This window comes from Arvicanthis niloticus, chromosome 10 (assembly GCF_011762505.2).
Source record: "Arvicanthis niloticus isolate mArvNil1 chromosome 10, mArvNil1.pat.X, whole genome shotgun sequence".
NCBI classification, from domain to species: Eukaryota; Metazoa; Chordata; class Mammalia; order Rodentia; family Muridae; genus Arvicanthis; species Arvicanthis niloticus.
In genome coordinates, this window is record NC_047667.1 from 46,755,774 (window position 1) to 46,776,393 (window position 20,620).

The following is a 20,620-nucleotide window of genomic DNA, read 5'->3' on the forward strand; positions in this document are numbered from 1 at the left end:
AATTCATTTTACTATTTCAAAGATACTTTATTAAACATTAAGGTATCACCTCTTGTTTAAACCCAGCCCTGTATATTCACAGGCTAATTAAAGAGTCCTTTATGAAGCCACCACTTAAAGACTAGTTGAGAGAAGTTTTCCACTGAATTAAGAATTTTTTTTTTCACCATAGAAGAACATAGAGAGCAGATGCACAGAGCTCCTGCTTTGCATGTTTATTGGGTTAAAGGAATCACTTTGTCACCAAAATGCTCAGTGTCGTATGAGCTTTTATTCCCACCCTGCTAATGTCACAGCTGACAGTAGTTTCTGTGGTATCTACAGCTGCAGCCCCTTTCCAGGTCTCTCTGGACAGAGAAGTGCAGTGGTTTCTGTAACCATCACTGCCGTGTCTTAGATGCAGTCAATTGGATGTAGGACTCCAGATCTAGCCAAGGTTTTGGAAGGATTAAATCACATAATAATTATAGACTTAAATGGAAATTTGGAGAGGAGACTGACTAGTGGCTTGGTTCGATGGGCAGTGCAGGTGACAGTTGGTGTCTAATTGGGTTGGTTTGCTGTACTTTCATGACTTCAGTTGACACTGGGCTCCTTAAACATAGCCAATGTTAACTCAGGAAAAAAAGAAAGAGAAAGAGAGAAAGACTTAGACAGATAGACAGACAGACAGACAGACAGACAAGAAAGAAAGGAGGAAAGAAGCAAAGAGAGATAAAAAGAGAAAGAGAGGGGGAGGGGGAGGGGAGGGGGAGGGGGAGGGGGAGGGAGGGGGGAAGAGGGAGAGGGAGAGGGGGAGGGAGAGGGAGAGGGGGAAGAGGGACAGGGAGAGGGAGGGGAGGGGGAGAGGGAGGAGGAGGGGGAGGGGGAGGGGGAGAGGGAGAGGGAGAGGGAGGACAGGGAGAGGGGAGAGGGAGGAGAGGGAGAGGGAGAGGGAGAAGTGAAGAGCCCACCATCTATGCAGTGAATATAGTCACTACCTGAGCTATTCACTCTGTGTAGTGTTTAGGATACCAGCAATGGACTCACCACTATCCCCCTGATTTAAAGCAAAGGAATATCCATGTTTGGGAGCTATTGTGGTTTTAATGGAAAGCTGAAATTTAAGTCACTGATGCATCTCAAACCCTGCTGGCTTTGTTTTGGAGATTTAGCAGAACCCACTGAGACAACTAAATGCTGAGTGCTGAGTGCTGAGTGAAAATTCTTTGGGCAAGAAATAATGCATGCCAATGTACCAGGTACAAAGGCAGGTACATACAGACATGTTAGATGAACTGGAGAGTTAAATCTCAGCTTCAGAGTAAAGAAGTTGATGTCTCTTGATATAAAAACAAAACAATAACAACAAAAAATAACCTAAAAACAAAAACTAAAGAAGAGTCTTAATACCCTATGCAGGGATGCTACAAAGAGGCACATCTTGCAGGATATGAAAGCAAAATCCTTTAGGTTCTGTCTGCCACTGCAGTACAAATCGTTCTGGGTATATCACACTGAGCTGCAGTGTCTACTTCCTGCCTCAGTCCTGGTCTGGCCCCTCTACCATTTCTGCCTCTGCCAAGAGGAAAGTTAACAAAAGAATAGAATACAAGGGTGTTTGCTCCCAAATGGTGGGGTTAGGGGTGTTACAGAAAAGGAAAAGCAGCCAAAGTGAAAAGCAGCATCTCTTCACGTGATCCAAGATTGAAAGGCTGTCTGTCTGGACCCTATGGTCATGAGTTAATCCTGCTGAGGAAGTCTGGGGTACACTGAAAGTTCCATGACAGTACACCAAGGCTGAAGGCGTTAGAGGCTAATTTCCTTTTGCCTGCTAGTATCCTTTCCAACTTAATTGACAGTATTTGCTTTTTCCACTTATCGGCATCTTATTCCGAGGATGTGCTGAGCCTGTGAGAGTTTTTGGTGCCTTTTCTGATGGACAACAGAGTTTAAAGATTGGCTTCAAAGTGGGCTCTGTGACTGACAAACACTCTTCCTGCCCTGGGATGACCAAGATAAAGGACTCACTCAAGCAGATGCTTATATAATGGTCTGGGAAAGAGATGAGATGCCAATAATTAATAATAATTAATGATAATAATTTCTTCTATTTATTGAAAATAGATATTTTTTTCTCACACAGTATAACCTGATTATGGTTTTCCTTTCTTCTGTTCCTCCCAGTTCCCTGCCATCATGGTTATAGAAAAGAGCTAGCTGGCTGGAAACCTCCTCTGATCAAGATGCCTTTTCTTATGTTCATACCACACGATATGAGCCCATTCCAATCTTTCCATCATGTTAATAGCTTCCTGTCCTCTTGTCTCTGGTGTTTGCACAAGACTCCGGGGGGAATTATATACAAGTGGTATGGGAGAGAAAAAAATATAGATACATTATTTATAATTTGCTGTCTCCTGAAATTTCATCCAAGGTCTACTTGTCTTTTAGAGACATGAATTTAAATGAGGAAACAAATATTCCCTGCAGAGCCACCGGGACTTGGTGAAATGATCTTCGGAGAGGCAGGTTTCATTGTCTCTTTTAATACTATAAAAGGCAAACGCGACTCATACTGAAGCTCATCCTCAGAGGCAGTAAAGACTATAAAAGGGTTGTCTTGACCTTGAGGTTAAGTGAAGAGGTAGCTAGAGATGAGTAATGAGATGAGGCTGTGATTTTGTTTATTTGTTTTTGTATTTTTATTCTTTTTTATTGCCTTTGCCCCCTGCTATCTTCCTTCTAGGTCAGGCTGCTCCACGAAGCTCTCCAAGAAAATTTTGGGTCTCCTCTGACATAAAACTTAGGGGTTCTTTAGGTTGTAAAAATGAATGAAAATTGGCAAATTCTAGACTCCAAAGCAGTGGGTAGTGGACTTTTTAAAAAGTCACGGTTACCATGATTTCTGTTGAAAAGGGAAGCCTGGTAATCTGGAGGCATCACTGGACCTCCATCCAAGCAGCAGCTGTGGGGGGGACTTCCCACTGCTCTGCCACTTACAAACAGTTTGATGTTTTATTTCCCTGAGAAATGAAAGAACAAAAGATGCCTGGCAACGAAGGTGGGAGGGGAGAGAGCATACGTGCATGCATGCACGCACGCGCACACACACACATACACATAAAGCAAGAGACAGGTAGACAGACAGACAGACAGACAAACAGTCCCAGACACGCAGAGGAAAGTCTGCCTTTGCCTTTCTCTGAGGCCTGACTGTGGAGAAGGAGATAGGACACTAATCAAACCATATGAATATCTCACCCAAAGCAAATAAACACCTAAATGTCAGATCAAAGATTTGGATAAATCAAACTGCCCTCCTTTGTTGTGTGTTCTCAATATCGGCCTCCAAGCTCCCTCTCCGTATTCCCTCAGTTATTTTCTTTTGCCCCAGATCTTTTTCTGTCTTTGACATACAACTTCTCCAACGTGTCAAACTGGAAGCCTCTTGTTCCTGCCTTTGAAAAACATATTCTTATAGAACTGTTTTGATTACCCATGATCTAAATGTGTCTAACGTGTTTTGTATTATATGACTCATTATGCATTTTTTTCTGTTTGGGCACCTTTACATTCATCTGTCTTTCACTTCTAATTACTGTGAAATATTACTTGGCGTGTGGCCATCTGTCACCTTTGCCTCTCCACTCTCTCACAGGCAGGCATCGGATTGTCTGCAGCCTCTCACAGTCCCATACAGTGCTGTATTATGTGCCTTCAGTGTATTAATCTGTGGACCAGTGAGGCGTGCAAAGGTTGTAGACCCAAAGAGGAATTGCTAGGTACAGGGTATGTGATCGTATAGTTTAAGTACTTACAGGCTGGACACACAGGAATGCTCTTGTTTTCTGAGAGCCCAAACCTCTCCTAACAACTTGACACAGTCCAGCCTGGTCCAGCCTTGAAATTTTTGGCAGTCTGATAAGTATAATCGATGACCGATGTCTCGATCCTTTTGATGATTCATGTTAAGTATCAGTAAGTTTGAATTTAAACATCTCTTCCCGTTGGTCAGACATTTGATTTTTCTTTTGCTGTAAATTGCCTGTTGGTGTCATTTGCTTATTTTCCCATCAGGGTTCCTGATAGTATTTCCCAGCATTACTTGAACCTCGAACATCCTTAGTATGAAGGCTTTTCTTACCAATAGATCCAAAGATTTTCTTCAATATTCTTCTGTTCAGGTTCACTTTGTGATTTATTATCATGCTTCGTCCATTTCATATGTGGCATTCAGCTGGGATACCGTTTCATTTTTCTTTACATAGTGAACCAGCTTTACCGGCACCATCCGCTAAGTAAACCATCTGCTCATTGATTTGTATGCTGTCCTGTATATTAGGTTCACACATGCACATAATCTGTCTCTGAACTCTTAATTATCAATTTTATACCATGCTCTATTCATCTGGTTTGTTTTTAAATCAACGCCTAAAAATTTCGTGTTTGTATCTAGGGTTAATCTCAACACACTTACACATGGTAAGACAAGCTTCCTTGACTACCACCCTCAAGGTTCACTTAGCCATTTGATGGCATTTAATTTTCCATAAGTGTCTCCACATCTGAATTATCCCATTTAGGTATGAAGTCCTCCAAATGAAATTTACATCAGAATTGCAATGTACTTGTAAGTTAATTTGAGAGGAACTGACAGCCTTATGATAGCAAGTTATCCCTTCTAAAATGCATAAACTGGGTCTTCATCTATCTAAATAATCTTTATGTTTCTCGCAATGTTAAATTTTCCCCACAGCATTCCTGTGCTCTTGGTTGGCTTCTGGAAGCTTTATTACTTTTATTGCTTTGCGACTTGTATCTAATTAAAAATATATTTTCTAGTTGATTATTGCTGATGCAGAAAAATACTATTGATTTTATATATTGATCTGGTATCTAGCAATCCTGCTGACTTTCTTCCTAATTGTAATTATTTATTGTTTCTATTAATATTTTAGGTAAATATGGAGCTGGGAAGGTAGAGGTAGTAAAAGTACTGCTTGCTGTGCACTTATGAGGACCCAAGTTCTAATCCTGAACACCCACCCCATTGGTAGGGTGGGTGTATCTCATCACAAGGGGAACAGAGAAGAGGATCTCAGGGTTTTGTCTAGCCAGCCAGTCTAGCTGAATAGAGGAGTTCTGGGTTCAGTGAAAGAGCCTGTCACAAGAGACACTGAATTCTGGCATCCACATATCCAAGCATGAGCATGAATACACACACTCAAGTATTTTCTCTCTTTTGTATCATTGATGAATAATGATTTTATTTCTGTACTTCACATTAACTAGAGTCTCCAAAGCTATCGATGATGGCAAGGCTACCTAACCTTGACTTGTTCATACTCTTGAAGAGAACACAATTAAAATGACAATTCTCACTAACTCCTATCTGCAGCATCTCTTTAACACTGCAAATGTTTTCCAAAATAAAAAAAAAAATACATAATTGGCTGAGCTGTATATAAACAAGAATAGTGCTTGCTTAGATCTGTGGTACGAAACACTCATTAAGTTATAGAATTTTCTTCTATTTTAAGTTAGGAGGTTTTGCAATGAATTTTATCAAATGGTAGTTTAATAAGTCGTGGTTTTTATACTTTATGCTTTCTGATGGCATGACTCATACTGGTAGCTTTTAAAAATAAAATGTCCTTACTGTCACTATTTACTATTTTACTATTACTTTAAAATTTCCCCCAAATATGAGTTTTTAATACATTCAAATTTAGTTAACTCTATTTACACAGTTTACATCTATGATCATAAAGAAAATTGGCTCATCCATTTTTTTTATTTCTTCATGTTTCATCAACTTCACGAAAAATAAATACATTGTCCAGCTTTCAGTCTTACTACTGTTTTTGATTTAATTTTTTTCTAAGATAGGACCTCACTATGTAGCCTGACTATCCTAGAAGTTACTATATAGTCCTGGCTGTGAGTCTCAAACTCACAGAAATCTACCTGCCTCTGCTTCCGAAATGCGAGGACTAAAGGCATGTGCTACCACATCTGGCTCCTATTGTCTTTCTATGTGCATTATTGCCTTCAAAAAGTCTAATGTCAGAGTTTGTCGTGCAGGCAACTGAATTTTTCTATCTGGAGTCTTCTAGAACTTGTGGGAGGTGGGCAGGGATCTGTGCTTATGTGCATGCAGGTATATATGCACATATATGAATGTTGAGGCCAGAAGTCAACATGGGATATCTTACTCTTCCATCTTATTGTTTGAGACAGAGTCTCTCACTGAAGAGCTCTCCAGTTTGGCTGGAAAGGCTGGCCAGTGAGCTCCGGGGACCAGCCTGGCTCTGACTCTGCAGTGCAGGGATCACAGACATAGGAAAACATGGTTGCTAGGTCCTCTTGCTTGTGTGGGCATGTTGCCCACTGAGCCATTTCCCCAGTCCCATCTTTTTATTTCTTTTTGATAGCCTTACAATTTATTCTTAGAGTTCATTTATCTTTTTCTCTTCGGTTTGACATTCAATGATGCTTTTTAATCTGCTGCATTTTATCTGGACTTCCTATACATTTTTCTTTATTATTCACTTAAGTGTTTTCTCCTATTTGTAATATTTTTCCTTTCAGGACTTCTATTAACTAGATGGTAGGATGTGTGCATTGTTCTTCAAGACTCTTTGTTTTCTCTCTCTTTACTCTTCCCTCTTAGCTTCTAAAAGATGGTCTCAGTCAGATACTCCAATTCATTATTCATATTTTATCTGAGTCTAAAACCTTTATTTATCTTCTCTATTACAATGTTACTTTAAATCCTATTATTCAGGTTTAATATTTCTTCTGGGTTTTAGTTTCTTATTTTTTCTCATGGTGTTGATATTTTTTCTTACCTCTGTAAATCAAGTTAGCATATCTAATTAAGATGCTATTCTAATAAACTGTACTAGATAATTAATGACATATCAACTATGCTCTTTGTTTCAGAGTAGCTTTGTTCCATGGGGCACGGATACTCCATCCTTTAAGCCCATTCTCTCTTAGGGTTGCCAGACCCTTCTTCTGGTAGTATATGTGGTCAGGAAATACAGACAAAAGGGGCCAGTCAATGAGTTTTCTGTAGCAACATAGAAAAGGAAGAATGGATTTTAAAACTCTCATCCATCCTGTGCTATCCCTTTTAATACTGTTCTGTGTAGCTGTTTGTTTCAATATGAATAACTCTGGTGTCACGGAGCAAATTGAGAAATTTATTTAATTTTACCTCTTCTGTTTTCTGAAAGATTTTATAAAACTCTTGAGAGTTCATTTTCCAATTCTCAATCTGTTCTCACTAGTGAAGACACCTGATCCTGGACAATCTTTTTAATGTGGGATTTTTTAAATTACAAAATAAACTTTGAAAAAATAGTTAATATACTCTATATATTATTTCAGTTTGGGAGACATGTAGGAAATGGTGGTATTCAAGAAATGGTCCCCTTCATTTAAGTCACTGAACTTATATATAGAGTAGTTGCACTACTGAACAGGACAGAGATACATGGCCACCATTTTGGAAAGTAATGAGTCTTCTTGAACAGTACAACTATTTACTGTAGATTATAAGACAGTGGTTCTCAATCTATGGGTTGTAACCCCTTTGAGGTCACATATCAGATATTTACATTACAATTCCTAACAGTAGCCAATCACAGTGAGGAAGTAGCAACGAAAATAAATTGTATGGTTAGGGGGTCACCACAATATGAAGAACTGTATTAAAGGGTCAAAAGCATTAGGAAGGTTGAGAAACATTGCTATAAGATGATCTTATAAAAGCTACAGAAAGCTTACATGTCACCAGTCACAGAATTTGATTTGGCCCATTTTCAATGGTCTCATTGCACATGTATTCAAAGAATCTAATTTTGTGCCTTCTGTTATTATCATAGGGGATGGATGCTATCATTCATGTGACACTAAACATCTAATAAATATTGATGGGGCACCTGCTTCATGTCAGGCACTGTTCTAAATGCTAAGGATAGTGTTGAGAAACAATTCAGATGCCTATCCCTATGATTTTTAATAATAAACAGAGATTTCTTGTGCAGGCTTACATGATATAATCGAGATAGTTCAACAATGGCCATCTCTCACTGAGGAGGTTGAGACTGTATAAAATTTTTACTCAAGAAATGGAGGTATCAGGAAAACATACTCTCATCTCCAAAGGGAAATTTTGTTCAAGTAATGCTCTGTCTGCAAAGATAGAGCAGGGCATCTACTGGCTTCAGAAGAAGGTCCCTCTTCTTACACAGCATGATTCAGTCACTGGGATTACATCCATCCAACACAGTGCTCATTTTATCTGTTAGCTAAATCTTCAGTTTTCCAAATGATCTGTGCTTTTCCACATGCCTGCAATACTATCCTCTATCAGTACGTGGCTGATCTCTGTCTGTTCCTGAAGTAAGAAAACTTGCTCTTCAGCAATTGTTAAATTCTACTCCATTCCAAAACCCCACCTCTCAGCCTCTCTTCAGCAGCTCTCAGGTTCACTGCACACCCAATTTGAACCTCCCGTGTTGGTCTCAAAGCACAGAGAAATTGAGGTCACATTTGTTTGTTTTCCCCACAAGACCATGAGCCAACCGAAAGATGTTTTTTCTCCTGTGTATTCCCATCTCTTACCCTGGTATTTAGAAATTAAAAGACATTTTTTCTATATGTCTTTTAAGTGAATAACAAGACAACAAGCTGGTAAATCTGAAGACTCTCTGAGAAAACTGAAGTGATGGATTAAGCTCATATGGGCTGACTGACAGCTAGGCTCTGTCCACAGCCTCGCGCTGCACCCCAAAATCTTATCAGTTACTTTGCAAATATGAGTCATTGATTTTAACACAGTTAAAAATTAATTCTGTGAAGAAAAAAAAAAGCATACTTTATTCTGCATTGACTGAGAAACCTGATGTGGCTGTTCTCTGAGGAGCATGCTGATGTCACAGCTTCAGTTCTGATACTGAGTCCATCAGAGTGGGCAGCGGGCAGAGGCTCTCTAGAGCTAGCTATTATGATGAGTCCATCAGCGTGGACAGCAAGCAGAGGCTCTCTAGAACTATTAAATCTGATCACCTTAAAGACTGTACCCAAGGACACAAAACAAGAGAGGGCTGGGAAGGGACAGAGAAGCCTCTCCCACTCCCCACTGGCACAGAGCCATCTGATTGCCCTGTGTGTCTTCCTGAAGATAGCTACTCACCACCCAGCAGGCAGCCTTTGATGCCCAATACAAACCAATTTCTGAGCAATTCTCCCGGTGAATGCCGTGGGCCTGTAGATTTCACAATTACATCCAGAAATACTTAACCATGAGACGCTTCACTGTACCAATCACTTGGTTTTGCTTTTTCTTCTAACTTGGGTAATAATCATAGCCTGTACTTAAAAAAAAAAAATGCTACCCTATCCCAGGCTCCAGTTACTGTGCCAGAAGGAAGGAAGAAGAACCTCCTAGGTACATGCTTGGTCTAAAAAATTATTAGAATGATCAAGAGTAAAGGTAGATACCTGACTAGATTAAATGGCATGGCATCCAGAGAGCTGAGGATGCCTGTGATCAGCCCTGATGGTTTTCTAAAACATATGAATTCCAGATCAATTGGAATATGAGAGTGTTTTTATGATTGTTAGCTGAGCCAAAGTCTAATACCACCAAAGCAGTAGGGTGAAATGGCGAAGACAGAACACAAGGCCTACACTCAAGGCCAAATATCCCCTCTCCTCTTCATCCCATTCAAACTGAAGGTTGGAGTGCTCAGGACGTTCTTCTTAGAGACGAAGGAACATGAGAGAGGTGGGAAGGAGGCAGGGAGACAGGAAGGTATGTGTGTGTTTAAGGAGGAGAGGAGAAAAATTAATTCTGTTATCTGCCCAGTCATATGGATCTAAGCAGGGCCAGCTGGCCAAGAGGCCTCCAGGCTCCATCTCATTTCCCATTTCCAACTCTTGGCTTCTGAGAAGAGAAAAAGGTAAACTACAAACAGCTTTACCAGAATGAAGCTTTTTAGGCAGATACTGACTCCTGAGGCTGTCTCAACATTGTCATGTGGTAGAACTGAGATGGAGCACAGGAATCTGAACGATAATGAAGTCCGCAACATGAGAACTCCCAGCAAGCCTTTGCTTTCTCTCATCAGATTAAAGAGACTAGTGTGTTAATCGAGGACTAGTGAGACTGAGACAAACTTGGGATGCTTTCAAGGCTGGAGCAGGGTGGAGAGAACCTTCACGTCGAATCTTCTCCAAGTTCCCAAGGAATGAAAAATCCCAGGTTGCTGCTTCTGATAGTCTGTAAAAGTAAAGCGCTTCTTGATTGCCTTTCTACTAATGCCATAGACTAAATTATGGTAAATTGAATCTATTAACAACCAGATGGCCTTGCAATTTGTCAATGATAAGGCAAGTGCACCCAGCAACCATGCATCAACCTCCCACACACTTGGATAGTGCCTCCATTTGCCAGCAAACTATAGGAGCTCAAAAAGCAGGGCATATGGTCCTCCCTCTCCCAAGCATCATCTGAGACCTTTATCCCATCCGTCTTTGACACTCCTTAGACACTTATCCCTTCAGTTGATTTTATTCTTATCTTCCAGCTTTAAAGATGAGTGAATGTCTCTTTTATGACAGCATCTTAGATACTTAAAATTCCTCTTCTCCAGAACAAGTCATCTCAATATATTACATGCGTTCACATTAGGTCTAACTTTAGAAAACTAAGAATGGATCTGAACCCTCTTCAAGTATCTATAACACACATTTTACTTATTATCAATGAAGGAGAAGGAGCTTATGTAAAATTGCTTACTTCTCTATTCTTAAGGTGGGTTTGGTTTTATATGTGTATTTGAGTGAGGTGAGTTTTGAAGAAAGTTTTTATGTGGGGGATCCATGGAGTACTGAGAAATGCAGAGGTTTATCTCCCCAAGAAACTGGGCTGGTTTTACGAAGGCCCCTTCCTTTGGTAGAAATCGTGTGTAAGGCAGCAGTGACCTGGAGGCCAAGCACATTATATGCTGATGTAAAAGGAAGACCACAGACAGTGAGAGAGAGGGAAAGGCAAGCAGGCACATTGGTTGCTCCAGGGACCAGGATCAAGAATAGTCTAGATGACCAGAAATAAGGCCAGTGTTTCCAAAGCAACACAGAGAGGGGACAGAAGACACTCATGCCTGTCTCCTGAAATGAATGTAAACTTCAGGGATAGGTGAGATATGAGCTTTCAGGAGGTCTAGGATATATTGGAGATAAAATTCAATAGCTTTTATAAAGCTACTACAAAAATCACTTTTGATGGAAAAACACTTAATTTGAACATAGTGCTTTCTGGGCTAACTTTAAAACTTGGAGTATTATATGCTTATGTTAAATACAAAAATCAGTCACTTGTTGGATAAATAAAGACCCTTAAGAAACTACATCATAACCACAGTTGGTGGAGTGGTTTGGAAAGGATTAGGAGGTATGTCACTGGCAATGGGCTTTGTGGTTTTAAAGACCACAAAGGCCCAGTCTTTCCCTCCCTGCCTCCTGGGTGTGGATCAGATGTAACCTCTCAGCTACTTCTCTAGTGCTATGCTTGCTCATCTACTGTCACACTCCTTGCCCCAATGGCTGTAAATTCACCATCTGAAACTGTAAACAAGTCCCCAATTAAATACTTCATTTTATAAGCCCCCCCCCAAAAAAAGAAACTAGATCATAGGTTATATTCCTTTTAAAAGATTGTTTTTTGAAGATTTATTTCACATTGTTTATTTGTGTATGTGTTTATGTCTATGTGTGTATACCACATGCATGCAGGTGCCCACAAAGACCAGAAGAGGGTGTCAGATCCCCTGGAGCTGGAATTAGAGGTGGTCATCTGATGTGGGTATTGGAAATCAACCTTGGGTCCTCTGAAAGAGCAGCAAATGCTCTTAAGCATAGAGTCATCTCTCCATCCCTGATTGTATTTATTATTTTAATAGAAATTACAGTACACTTGACTGGCCTTTAAAAACTTGAATACAAGCCACCTGAATAAGCCACTCACGGAATCTTTCTGAGTAGTTTCCTTGACTGTTCAAATAAGTCTCAGATCTATACTGGCCTGCCTTCCCCTAACATTTCTCACAAGAATGAAATAGAAACAAAAATACACCTTGTAAAGTGTGAGTTTTATAGAAGCATAGTACCAATCCTTGGTGTGACTGTGCTGGAAGTGTATTGTTCCCCCAAACTATTTTGGCAGACCTGTGGCAGCAATCTGGAATGTAGTATTAAGAGTTAGTCCATCTCTGAGTCAGGTGGCAGGGTAGGGGATGTGACGTAGGAGTGGGAGCTTACATGGAGACTACAAAACTTTAGTAGCTTCTTCCTAGAACAGAATGCTTTACAGATAACCTGTGATAGGGACTCACAGGAAAGTTCATGTGTCATCTTTTTTGTGTGACATGCTATGTCTAAATGGTTCACTGCCCAGCCTTTCCAAGGGTCTGGGTATCACATCTGTAGTGTATGAGTAATACTACCAGTAGATTCTGTAGTAGCCAACACCTACCTCAGTTTCACACCGAAACACAGTACTGTATCATACTGTATCATCTGACCATATTCTTCATTGACCCAGAAACCCACATTTACAGAGCACTACAGCCACCATACCTCACATGGCAGCCTGTGCCTTTAATTTCCCCTCTCAGCAAAGTCCCTGCAGTAGACTGCTCTCAGTCTGCCTGATAAGCACAAAACTTATCTCAGAGCAAAGCGCTTCAAGATTTAAGCTTCTCTTACAGCTAATTAGGTATTGTTTTACAGATTGGTCTGTTCCTTCTGAAAGATGAGCTGCAATTTACTTCCCCTGCCCTGTCCTTGAATTAAAACTGAACTGTAAAACATGGCCATTTGATTGTCTAGTACAATCAAGAGCTTGCTTTGCACAGGGACTAAACATTCATCGCTGCGGTAATGCTAAGCTTGTGTGGGCATTCCTTCATGGCTGCCATGTGGATGACAAAGGCTTTGTTCAGATGCCTTCTTACCTTTGAAAGGTCCCTACAGTGCTTCACTGGCCCATCTCTTAAACAATCACCAAAGGCAATAACTTGTTTTCATGCCACAAGGGAGAAGTGCTTATTACCCCCATATGACTGCTGATAATGTGGATGTTCAAAACCTTTAGCTTATACTCAAGAAACTTGGTAGGCAGAGAATGCAGACCTTTGGTCCTCAGAGTCCATAAATCCAACATGAGTTCAGACTTCACACCCATGCACTGTCTTAATTCACTTAGAACTTCTTACAACTCAGGATGAAGTACCAACCACAGGACTCTTTAAAACCTTCTCTGATGCAAGGGTTCTTGTGCATAATGGGACAAAAAAAGAACCATTTCTAAAAATTGCTTTGGGGCTGATGAGTTGGCCAGCAGGTATGAGGTATTTGCTGCCCAAGCTTAGAAATCTGACCTCCATCCCCACAACCCAATGGTGGAAAGAAACAACTGGCTCCCTCAAGTTGTTCTCTGACTCCAAAAGTACACTATGGTCTGAATGCAGGTATGCAATACACACATGTGCATAATAAGGAAATATAAAATGTTCAATTGCTTCTCTTCTGTAGGGGGCCGGGTGTTCTCTCATCCTCAAGACTGTGCCCAGCATTTGATGAATGGCGACACTCTGAGTGGAGTTTACACCATCTTTCTCAATGGGGAGCTAAGCCACAAGTTGCAAGTATTCTGTGACATGACCACAGATGGGGGCGGCTGGATTGTAAGTACATGCTGTAGGCACATGTCTTCAGTCTTCTAGTCTACCTGGCTGGGCACCTGTGGATTACAATGCCATCATCCTTCAAGATGCTCTCTAATCTATCCCCTTCATTTTGATCTTGGTCTCTTCACTGCCTTCAAGGCCCTCTCATTCAGTAGCCCACTCACAAGCAGAGAAAGGAATAACCATTTCATTCTGTTGCTAGGATAAACACTGTGACCAAAAGGGACATAGAAGAGAGATGTGTTTATTGGCTTATACTTCATAGTACATCACCGAGGGATGTCAGGGCTAGAACCCAGAAACTAAAGCTATAAGCACGAAAGGATGGTACTGGCTCACTCACTGGCTTCTGCTCAGCTACTTTCCTTATATAGACCAGGCCCACCTCCCTTGGGATGGTGCTATACTCAGTGAGCTGAGCCTTCTCACTTAAGACAATTCTTCATACACATGGCCAGAGGCCAGTCTATTGGAGGGAATTCTTCAATTGAGGTCTCCTTTTCCAAGGTGACTCAGTGTTGGGTCAAAGTAACAATAAAAACTAACCAGGACTCATCTGAAAGATGTAACAGCCTAGCGTAAAGAAGGGCTGTAAGATGAGACTGCCTTGCCTTGAGTTCCTTCTGCAAACAGAATGTATGCCAGGTGTGCTGCAGAAAGGAAGGAGTGAGACACATGTATCCTGCTTACTAGGAGCTGTAGCTAAAATGATGTGCAGATGAGGCGGCTACTCTACAGAAGTACTTTAGCTTACCACAGTAAAGCAGTCAATTGCCTTATCTTGAAGAGTAACATATAGTAGATTAGATATGGAGCAGAGTGTTAGGGGCCCTCTAATTACAAGAGCTACTTCTGTCTTCATCCTGTTCTAGACCCCCTAGTTCTTCCCTAGAGCTGTCATAGCCTTCAGGAAGTAACAGTGGTCGGGAGAGAGACACTACTTGCTGATATCACCTCCTCTCATACATGATAGGCGAGCTTACACAGAGCAGAAGCAATAGGGCAGCCAGGAGGTGCTAACCACTAAGCATATGAACAAGTTCCTGAAGCTGGCTCTAAACCAAGCAACAGGGGTTGAATCAGCTTGAATGGAAACTCAGCCCCACCCACCCTCCCGGGCACACTCCTTCCTAGCACTGCTCAGGTACAGCACCAGAGCTTTCATGATCCAAAATGGGAAGGTTTTGAAGAGTTAAATGGTGACGGCACTCATAATCCTCTCGGGAAACATTTTCTTTTATGTTTCTGACATATTTGTGCCTCCTTCTTAAAGCATAATTGGAAATTGAAGCCAAGGCTGATGTATTGGAGGTTAAATGAAATTAGCACTTAAACAGCTTGGAAAGTGAATGATATGCAATTGCTTTGCCTGCAATAAGATGATGACAGTGAGTAGATGATTTGAAGTTGGTCCCAGTCCTTTGGTGAGAAATGCTTCCTACTACTCTCTGCGGTGCAAAAAGATTAATTTGAGAATCAGGCCCATTTCCCCTGACTATTCGGAGCTTGATATGTATCCTGAATCTTTTCTATATTGCAGGAGTGCAAATTAGTGTCGATATCACACCCCTAGTCTATTTGTCAGATGCATCAGCACTTCAAGAAAAAGGGTTCTGAGCATGCCCTGCAAAATCCACCATGGAAGCCTGAAACTCACTCTGAAATGGTTCTGATCCTAGCTGATGCAGAATCCAGCTTTATTTATTTATTTATTTATTTATTTATTTATTTATTCTTCATTTATTTATTATTAATTTTTGCTTTTTTTTGGATCATTTCCTCTCTCTTTTTCTCTTTCTCTTCACAGGTATTCCAGAGGCGGCAAAATGGCCAAACTGATTTTTTCCGGAAATGGGCAGATTATCGTGTTGGCTTTGGGAATCTGGAGGATGAGTTTTGGCTAGGTAACATCCACTTCGTGTTTTCCCTGGACAGGTTGCCTTGGGTTTCTGTCCATCTCTCTCCTTTCTGTGTCCATCTGGGATTGTCAGAAGTCTGTGTCCATTGAGAAGTTGACAGCTTGCGAATTGCTTTTGTGCCTCTTGCTCTGTTTGGCTCCGCTATTGATCTGTTTTTATCTGACTGTGGTATTTTCCTCTTTGCTCTGTCTCTTCCCATCCTCATTAATAGTCTTTTATGCTGATGGATCTTGACATGAGGCAAGTACAAAGGCAGAGATCTGCCTGGTAGGGAACAGGGCACAAGAAGCACTGAGCAGGCTGGCCCCCTCTAGGAAGCTAAGCAACCAGCTAGCCAGCCTGCAGGTCACAAGAGAAATGAGACACTGCTGGGCTCCCAGGAGAGTGTTATTATCTGACTTGGGAGAGAAAGGGGAGGAATGAGAGTGGCATTAGAGGTGATTTCCTAGAGGTCTGACACAGCGGGGAGTTTAGATGGAGGTTTTTGTGGGTATAGGAAGATAAACACACCAAAGTCTGACTGGCGGTGCTGATGCTAGATCATAAAGCAGTCAGTGTACGAATGGCTACATTTCTCTGTAAGATTTTCCTAATGGTTGTTAAAGGGAGGCAGAGGGGAAAACAAATACATGATAGGGTGAGATGCTTGCACTCGTCCCTGGCCCACCCCTGCCACGTTCATGTTCAAGCTTTGCAGCTTTCCCTTGGGTGGCAAAGTAACAGCCTTCCACCTGGGATCCCTGCCCCCAAGACCACCTCATTGTCTACATGGCCACTAGAAGGATCTCCCTCACACCCCAAATCTGAGTGAAGGGTGACACAACTTGGTAAAGCCTTGCAATGACTCCATCACTGCCCGGTAAAGGCCAAGCTCCTTACGAGGCTTCCTTCTCTCCTTCTGCATCCTTCTCTCTACTACCAAGCACCTCACTGTTCTACATCCCACTTCCTGAGCACCTACCTTCAAACCTGCACAAGCCCTGACATTTCCTCTGCAATAAATACTTCTTTAGCCAATCGTTCCCTCTTCCCTACATGTTGGTGTTTACCTTATATCCAAGGGCCTAGTTAAGAAGAAGCCATACAGCCTCTATTTTTCATCCATCGCCTGTGGGATAATTGGCCATGTTCTCTGATAGGTCCTGAATTGTGGCATCTATTTTACTTTGTCTAGTCTCTATTATATGCTTCTTGGGGGCTACAATCTCATCATTCATCTTTAAACACCACTACCTAAGACATCCTGAGATATATGTACCTCAAGTGTAGACATCAATGGATGATAAGAATGTACTGAATACATGTTAGCTAGCCAAACCTATGTTTGCCAACAATATAGGAAATAAAAATGTATGTTAAGAGCCATATAAACACATTGGGAGGAAATTCAAACAAGCAGCCAAATGTGCTTCAGTTTAAAACATCTTGAGAGTCCATAATCCCTATGAATCAATATAATCATTAGTCAAGACTAATGTCTATAAAAACCTAAGTTCCTGTGTACCAAATTCACACTTTCTGGTGTGTGAGTGTGTGTGTGTGTGTGTGTGTGTGTGTGTGTGTGTGTGTGTAAAACGTGAACCATTCAGCACTTAGATGTTCTATATATAACTTTCTATTTAATTAAATATATGTTTTCAAGAATCTTTATTCATGGTCAAAATGGAAAACTAGTTGCTGTGTGCCATAAATAAAAAGATGCCCCAAAAAAGTATCATTTAAAATGAAAACTGAAAAATAAAGTAATATTAATACAATTAAGTGACAGTTACATTCAGGAACAGCAAGACTGCTGCTGCTATTCTTAAGAGTGATGATCAGAGCGTGCTCTGTGTTCAACCAGCCATGAAATGCTAGAATAAAACCGAGATGGGAGTTAAGATTAGGGTCAGGGTTATGGATTCACTTTCATCTTTTAAGAAAAACTGAACTAGAGTGGGGACACCCCTATTTGTTCCAGGTTTTTTAGTGCCTTGTCCCTATGCGTCCCATACCCTTTGCACTGGTAAATAGCCCAGACTAACTGATGAGCTGCTGATAGAGAAGGAAGAGAGCTAAGACATTGAAAGATCAAGAGAAGGGAAAGAAGAAGGAATGGAGATAGGGGTGGGGGAGGGAGGTATCTCATCTTCAGCGAAAACTATCACTAAGCTAAAAGGGTGTTTAATACACTAACCTACCAAACTGTGTAGGTTAGCTATACAGTACGGTGCATAGTGTGGCTGTTCGCATTAAAAGATTGCAAATTCATAAGTTCAATTATCATAAATTCAAGACATAAACCCATGCATTTATTTCTCTGATCCATCTTCGAGGGGCCCAGGAACCCTGGACAGAAAGGAAGGGGTACACAATTCAAGTGGACTGAGCCCCCTCTGCAGGTTAATAGGAAACTCTACTGTGTCTGGGTATCTTGGATGCTCTGACCCCATGTTTCTACCTGTTGCTCTCTACAACTTAAACCAAAAGAATCACACCTTTTTCAAGGATCCTTGAGCTTTTGCTACCATAACTAGTAGAAGAAGATTTGGGGAACAGGATCAAAAAATTTGAGCTTGAGGGCTTGTCAGTTACTAGGTCAAGATTAGATGTCAAGCTCCAATGTTGTCTGAGGTAGCATTCCTCAGTAGACCTGGGGTAACCTACTCACAGGAGGAGATTCAGAGTCTGGCAGGATCTACTTGACACCAGCCTGAGAAGGGGGGAGGACAGAACAGTGTGGATGGCCGCTCTTTCTCCATAGCATGTATTTCTATCCCATTGCCAAAGCTACTGGGGCACGACTCAGTTCACAGTCTGTACTTCTCCACAGGGCTAGACAACATCCACAGGATAACAGCTCAGGGCCGCTATGAGCTACGTGTGGATATGCGGGATGGACAGGAGGCAGTCTTTGCCTACTATGACAAGTTCGCTGTGGAGGACAGCAGAAGCCTGTACAAACTCCGCATTGGAGGCTACAATGGCACTGCAGGTACTTGTGGGCCCTGTGCTGACCCAAGGAACATTGGGTGTGTATTCCAGTCCTAAGCTGCAATAGAACCAGAAGAATTTGTAGAGTTTGTGAGTGGCTACTAGCCAGGAAGGAGGCTTGGCCACCTGGGCCACCGGCTCTGATCCTGCCTATCCATTCAGGAGACCTGGAATCAATTTCTTGGGACTTTACTTTTATCATCTGGATAGTTATAGTAGTGATGTCATCTGAAAAATTATAATAGTGACGCCATCTGCTACATTATAATAGTGATGTCTGTTCCACTTTACAGAGAAGTCAGAAAAGTTGCTGTAAGCACAATGAGTGAGTATATCTGAAAAGTTTGCTCAAAAAAAAAAATGCAGGGTAAGAGCAAAGGGTTGCTTATTTTACCTAGATTAATCAGAATGGACTCCCATTTAGCGAGGGCAGAGCTGTTTATCATCTCAGTAGACATCTCCTTGCAATGGCAGCTGGGAAAATGACCTTTGAACTAATGAAACAGTTCAGATTCCCCATTCTTTTAGCTATCCTTCCCCCATCCAACCATTAGCAGTCAATCATAGCACCCCATGAAGGAGCAGAGGACATTGCTTAAATCTTGCTCACTGGCCATGTTGCCTTTTGTTCTACCAAGTGAACCATATACCTGGTTAGGCTCTCAGTGGTGGGTTTTATGGCAGTTTAACCAAGCAGAACAACCATCTGTTTCAGTTCTGTGTACTCCCAGTTTTGTGAGAACATACCACCGGAGCTACTCCCTAGCCTTTGGCTAACATGCTCTATTACAGTACCTTTTATGAAGCCTGTTGTGCCGGGCTTGCTACTGTTTGGTACATGGAGTTACCGGACATTTCATTTCTCCAATTTTACAGCTAAAGGCTGGTGTTTAATTTTAGCAGCATTTCCTATGACTCTTGGAATTAAAATGAACATCAAGGTATTACCCTTCCAATTACTGCATCTGCTCCATTATTTCCTTTTTCAGCCAGGTATTGTTATTCTAAAGAGAAGACACACTTATCTTTGTTATTGTTCACAGCTGAGTCACTCACAGTGACAATCAGAGAAGCCTGAAGAGCCCCAACAAAAAGGTCCAATTTGCCACACTTGGATCATAAAACAGCCATTGAAATGGACATTTAAACAAGATGTCAGACTAAATCATTTCAAAACTAAATGGATACTATTCACTCCCTAGAATTAGAATTATATCTACAAAAAAGGCTTTCATGTTTCTCCTATGGGAAGAGAAACAAGCTCACCCACCAATTTCTGTCCCCCCTCATTTCCCCCTCTTCATCTTTCTTTGTTCAATCCCACATGTTGTCTATCTACCTTAGGGCCAGACCTCGAAAGCTCTTCCCCAGCCCAGTCTCTGTGCTGCACCCCCCCACCCACCCCCACCCCCACCCCACCCCCGCCCGCCAGAGGGCAGAACTGTTAGACTGCATTCCTCTTCCTGTGTCAGTGGCCAGTGTTCCCAGAGCTTGGCTAGCCAGTCATGGACATTAGCAATGATTCATCCATCACCTTATATATTCAGTTCATCTTCTTCAGTAAGTAAAATTCTGGGTTTATCTAGGTTACCCCATCTCTAGGCAACTATACATCATATTGGATAGAAAACCATGCCCCCCCCCTTCTTACTGGCATTTGTAACAGATTCTAGCTCTTCTGGCTGTTACCACTTCTCCAGGACTCACTGGCAACCAGCCACCTCAGGGCCTCCAGTCCAACAATAGCCCTTTACTCCCCATTTCTGAAGGCCCCAAACCTCCAAGACTCTAAGTAGAACTCTAGTAGGATTCAATCTGAGACTTCTAAACTGTGTCCTCAATGAGGGTAGAGCAACTCTCACTGTTCTGGTTTTAGAGCATCTAACAAGAACATAAGACATGAACTCTGTAAGAGTAACTACATAGTGAAGAAAACACCAGAAAATGGCTGTTCTCTGCATAATAAATGACACTCTTCGATTA

At 41.5% G+C, this 20,620-nt stretch overlaps 2 protein-coding genes across 6 annotated transcripts in view; one reads left to right on the top strand and one right to left on the bottom strand.

Annotated features, from left to right (window-relative positions):
• Tnr (tenascin R) overlaps window positions 1-20,620 on the top strand; it is a 393,934-nt gene that overhangs the window by 362,682 nt on the left and 10,632 nt on the right. For all 5 annotated transcript variants that reach the window (XM_034512993.2, XM_076941446.1, XM_034512991.2 and 2 more), the window contains 3 exons: window positions 13,591-13,742; window positions 15,553-15,649; window positions 18,477-18,638. In XM_034512993.2, coding sequence (XP_034368884.1) covers window positions 13,591-13,742; window positions 15,553-15,649; window positions 18,477-18,638 — 411 coding nt within the window. The remainder of the gene's footprint in view (window positions 1-13,590; window positions 13,743-15,552; window positions 15,650-18,476; window positions 18,639-20,620) is intronic.
• The window catches only part of LOC143443705 (uncharacterized), a 162,997-nt gene that overhangs the window by 41,185 nt on the left and 101,192 nt on the right, over window positions 1-20,620 (bottom strand). The gene's annotated exons all lie outside the window — the stretch shown is intronic.